Source organism: Phaseolus vulgaris, chromosome 1, assembly GCF_051622355.1.
Source record: "Phaseolus vulgaris cultivar YP4 chromosome 1, ASM5162235v1, whole genome shotgun sequence".
Lineage (NCBI taxonomy): Eukaryota > Viridiplantae > Streptophyta > Magnoliopsida > Fabales > Fabaceae > Phaseolus > Phaseolus vulgaris.
The window spans coordinates 2529789-2535690 of NC_143498.1; the positions used below are offsets into that span (position 1 = coordinate 2529789).

General features: G+C 32.0%; 1 protein-coding gene across 1 annotated transcript; it reads right to left on the bottom strand.

Moving 5' to 3' along the window:
- Window positions 1–2518: 2518 nt before the first annotated feature.
- LOC137816433 (protein BRASSINAZOLE-RESISTANT 1) lies at window positions 2519–5405 on the bottom strand. Its single transcript, XM_068619568.2, has 2 exons — window positions 5029–5405; window positions 2519–4040 (listed from the first exon to the last, which is right to left on the bottom strand). Exons 1-2 carry the CDS (start codon window positions 5281–5283, stop codon window positions 3345–3347), a joined length of 951 nt encoding a protein of 316 aa, XP_068475669.1. The 5' UTR covers window positions 5284–5405; the 3' UTR covers window positions 2519–3344.
- Between the last annotated feature and the right edge of the window lie 497 nt (window positions 5406–5902).

Below are 5902 nucleotides of genomic sequence, written 5' to 3' on the forward strand. Positions count from 1 at the left end.
AATATTGCTTTTAACTATTTTTGTATTATTTTGTTATTGATTTAACTTATGTGTTTATTGTTAATAATATTGTTTTAAAATAAAATAAAAAAAACATAAACCTCTATTTTGTATCAATCTCTTCCATGCACTATGTTCTTCCTTCATTACATTTTTTTTCTTCTTCTATCGTAGAGATTCCTTCAAACTTCTTGTGTGAATATGACCCACTTAAGTGAACAGATGATTCACTTGAATAAAAGTTCTTGTGTCTTCCTCTTAATGATCCAGTTTCGTTTGAAGGAGAATTATTCATCTTTTTTCACAAAATAAAAATAAAAAATAAAAAAACAAATTAAAACACAAAATCACAATAAAAAATAAATTTCAGCTAAATATAACTTAAATAATATAATGAAAGAAGAATAGTAGAGTTTGGTGTTGTCTTTTTTTTCATTTTCTTAAGATATTCATTATTTTAAAAATGTAATGGTCTACTAAAAAGTTGCAAAACCTCCTTATATTATTATCATTAACTCGTATTGTAATGTTCCATAATGAGTACTAATTGTTATTTTGCAAAATTGAAAGTATTTGGTCAAACCATTACTGAGGTGTGTTGGTTATTAATTAAGATTTTATTATTATTAATTCTGATTTTATTACCCTTAAACTATTTTACTGATATTATTACATTAATGGTCAATTTAGAGACATGTTAGTATTCTTATTTTATAGCTTAGCTTTTAGTAATTGTAATTTTATTACATATATTATTGAAGTAATTTATGGAATCGCCAATTTTTGTATTTAAGTTGTGCGAACTCAATACAAGTAATGAATGAACATATAATTAAATTAAGATATATTTACAAATTACATTTAGATTCAAATCCACAATTTAAATAAAATTTTGTGTAAACATATAATTAAAAATATTTATATATGTTTTATTACCCTTATTTTTGATACTTAGCAATATGATTATATTAAATTTTATAAAATTGTTATAATCAAAGAATATATTAACTATATAATTAAAAAAATTAAGTTATTATGTTTTATTTAAAGTAATTATTAACTATGTAATAGTTAATTTATATAATATTATAATTATGTTAATGAATATATCGAATCGGGTAAGTTTAAGAACTAAACTATTTTTATGAGAATTTGTCAGAAAGATGATGCATTATGGAAATTGCTTTCGGTGGATTTTCTTTTTGCATTCTTAAAAAATTAAATTAATACGGAAATAAATTTTTTTTTAAGTTAAGCTGGAACCAACTAAAGACAGAGAGATAGGTGAAGGAACATAAAAGATATCAGCAAAAAAAATCAAATAATAAATATCAATTTAAATTCTACACAGAATTTTATTTATTTTAAGAAGTTTGGTAGTACGATGTACAATCATTTAGTACATTGCTAGAAATGGCCTTCTATATAATTTAAAAGTTATATTTAAGGTAATAGAGAAAAAAATTATATTAAAACTCTTGAACAAGATCTCATTGGAAGCATAAATAATATATAAAAATTACTTATAACAAATAATTTTAAATTAATTAAAAATATTTTTTTTCATAATATTTAAATAAATATAAATTTTATTTTATAATATTAAATTAAATTCTAATAAAATATACACAAGTTAATAGACCCGAAGATGAAAACGATGTATTGAAGATTTTTAAACACATAATTAAAAAAATAATAATTAAATTTTCTACTAATTAGTATTAGCTTATATTTGAAGTAAAAGTAATAAAAATTAGCTATTGAAAAAAAAAATTATAATTTTTTTTTAATTCTTTTCTCTTGAGTCACACCTAACAAACCCAAAACTTTGATGGAAAGTTAAGTGGCTCATTTCCCGAAGCAACCCATCCACCCACAATTTCTCTAGCAAATAGCTTTATACATTGGGGATGTTCGCACATGGACAGGCTCCTTTAGTAGATCTGGCCAAATTAATAGGAAGAAAAATAACCATTAAAATAATGTACAACTGAAAGTATAAATTATTTAGCTCTCATTTAAATTAAATTTCCCACTTATTGGAAAAAAACAAAAAATTTAAATATATTAAACTTTTTCATAAGTTAATACTGAGTTATGCATGGTAAAAAAGATAAATAAAATCAACTTTAGTAAAAGTTTAAGTAAAGAAGTTTTCTTTAACCTATGTTAGAAGAAAAAGAGAGAAAATTATGTATATTGTTACTGCTCACGACACAAGTAGCACAGAAACTTATATACAGAAAAATCTTTAGTGCATATAACTGAAAGCAGTTAATGATCTCAACATATATGTACCTTGAACATTTTCCTGTGTATCCTCATCAAATGTGCTTTGTTGCAGGAAACTATGGCCCTTCCAATTTGGCTATATTAAATATAAAGACCACCTCAAAGGAAGAAAGATAAGATCCAACCAAAAAAATGCAAACTAGCAACCCATCCCCAATTAACCATGACTTATATGAAAATAAAACAAAGCTAAAAAGACAAAAAGACATTACTGAAACTCTCCGAATAACAAATAAATAACCCAAGACTACATTAAGAACATTCTGAATTGCAAAATCAGAAGGACAATATTACAGCAATCCCCAAGGCACCTTCATGGAACTTTGTTTTTCTTTCCAAAGACATCCCCTGCACAGCTCATCACATATAATACAATCCACTAACCAGGGAACAACACCCCAAACTACCACATGACTTCATCAGTATAGACCAGAGACATGATTCCATATTGAATACGATAGTTCATGCCGCTCTGAGCTCAATAACTATCAAAGGGGTCAATAAGGTAGCAGGACGACAGAGACAACTGTTGACTTTGCACTAACTACAAAACCTGTCGGTAAAAATAAAATCACAGACAAACTATCTGATAATATGAACAAGAACATAAAGAAGAATAACAAAATTTAAATGTAACATTACAAATAAGCAGGTTTTGTGAGCTTTTGACAGATAATAAGCTTCACAAAACCCGAAATTTCAATTTCAATTTCAAATCACCCACCACAGCACCTAACACTTAGCACATATGCCTGGTGAGCCTTTTTGAATAATAGCTGATTTAGCCATGAAGGGAGGAGGTGAAATTCTCATTTCTACATTTTACCCAAGCCATGGAAGGAGATTATTTTCTGCATAAAATGCCCACAACATCTGATAATTCCAGTTCCCAATAATAACTCTAGTCTTTTGTTTTCCCGATAAAATGCTTGCACCAACGAAACTGGATGAGGTAGTCATACATAACTTCTCCAGCTCTAACACCAGGTTGAGTCAACAACCAACCAGCAAAAAACTCCTGTGATCTCATTTGGGATAATTCTGCTAGCAGATTAACTCCGCACCTTCCCACTTCCAAGTGTGAGTTCCAAATCATCCAATGCCACTTCATGAATTTTTTCCCCAACCCAAGGCATTACCTGCACTCCAATCTCTTCTGAACTCGTCCTCATCTCTTGGATTGAGTTATCAGGCACAATATGTGGAACCAAAGGTTTAACAAGATTGAAGGTAGGAGAAGTTGGCAACGTAGATGCAGAAGGGGCAAATGCTTGGAATTTCATCCACTGGCTAGACTCACAGGTGGAAGTATCAGACTCGTCACATTCTGGAATAGTTGCCGGGGTGTAAAGGTGACGGTGCGTGGGGCTGGCAGGAGCAGAAGCTGCAAAGAGAGGGTAATTGAAGGACGCCATGGATTCTTTTGCAATAGACTCCCATGTAGGAATTGGTTTCGGATTTCTTGACGTGGGTGATGACAGAGGCGGCGTCACAGGGGCACTGTTTGATATCCTCAGAGGAGGAAGAGACAGGGAGGCATTGCGAATGTATGGAATGAGGTTTGATACACTGTCCTTATCCACATCTAACCGAAACGGGCTTGGGAAAGAGGATGAAGAAGGACTCACTTGGTATGAAGGAATTGGACTGGGATACGACGAAGAAAAAGGACTTTGGTTTTGTGAAGAACAAAAGGGGATGTTTCTCATCGAGCTCCCTGCACCATTGGCCAGAGGTGGCTTGCAACCCTATTCACCCAAAACACACAAAACTAAGTTACCATTTGCAAATTAATCACATAAACACCAACAATTGAGAGTTTACAGTTGAAGAGAAAATCATAAGTTCATATAATTCAGTCACAAATGAATCACATTAACACTAACAATTTAGACGAGAGAAACTCCACAAGTCTAAGCTGTTCATGACAAAATCATCAATCACACTGACACTATTTAGGGTGTGTTTCAAATTTAAGCAAAAATCAAATTATTTCAATAATATCTAGAGTCAGTTTTGTTTTTTAAATTGCCAAAAAACGATTCAACTTACAGATAATTAAATTCTCAGGAACTATCCCTTGTTACATGAGAGGAAAGTGTATATCAAGGTGCTTTTTTTAATATAAGTTACAAATTTTAATATTTATAAAAAAATTATTTTTATCTGAAAATAATAACGTTATTTTTCAGGAAAAAAAATCATTTTACAAATTTCAACTATTTGTCCAACATCATAATAGAGAGATTGCAAAGAATTATTCAAATAAAATAAAATAGACATAATAATAAGAAACTAAAGTGAACAAAACTCGAGTAATCTCAAGAGATGAGAAAATCATACAATTCATATACAATTCATTTCTTCCATTAACAATTAATATTGTTTTACTGGTAAATCCAACAATAATTGACACACAACTATAGAGCATCAAAGTTCGATTCGATTCAGTTTTTGGTATATCAACAAACAGAGATTTATCATTACTTGTATACTTTCCGCATCTAAATACGCAGTTAAGGATTAGAAAATCCGATAATTAAGTTAGAAATCTTCGTTTAACAAGAACGATGAGTAACTGAACCTTCTTCCTCGCTTCCACTTCCGAACATCAAATTCGCAATGCAGTATGAACGGAAAGTTAAACGTACCGTTTGATATAGATGCAAAAGTAAGATCCAGTAACGCTGTAACAGTTAAAATGAGTGTGATCCGTTTCAATTTTGATTTTATTACCTTGCGATATGTGGTTCCATCTTCTTCGACACACCAACCAGCTTCTGCGCAAAGCGCTTTGAGAACTTCGTTGTTGTCGCAGTGCTTCGGCAAGTTATAGTTCCCCTGAGCTCGAAGTCCAGTGTATATTTTCGCCGCGATCGCTCTTCGCCTTCGTTCTCTCCTTCGGTTATTCTCTCTCTCTCTCCACGACGGCTTTCTCCGACTCGCCGCCGCCGCCGCAGCCGCAGCCGAAGTAGCTCCGTCGGAGGCCATTTTCCGGCGATGGAGACTAGCGTGTGCGCGTCGCAGGGGATTTATACCCGAGTATGCAACGGAACGAGTTCACGAGTCACGAGGATCGCGCTTTTCTCCAATTGTCTTCGCTGGATGCGTGAAAGAACGAAGAATCTCATAAAGATAATTTCTGACCAGGAATATTTTCCGGTGCGGAAAGCCTCACCGCAGATTGTGGGGCCAATGTGTGAACGCTGTTGGATTTAATTTTCGATTAGAGATTGAACGGTTGCGATTGTTCGGCACGCGAAAGGGGTGTGAAGTGGGGCCCAGTGGAATGCGAGATGTGACGCGTGGAGGCGTTGCATTCCATGTGGAGTGCTTTCTCTGATAAGCTAATTATTAATGGAAGTGGGACCCACAACTGAAGATCATCAATGATTCAAAACACAATGATTCATCTCTGTAACAAAAATAAGAAATGTATTATTATTACAATTATTTATTTTTTAATTTGAAAAAAAAATCAAAACTACTTTTTTTTTTTGTTTTATTGAATTTAATAATTTATCTTATAAGGATAAGTGCATGTACTTACTACTAACACCAACTACTATTATTGTATAACATTAATTAAAAAAACTGATAAAACAATTCT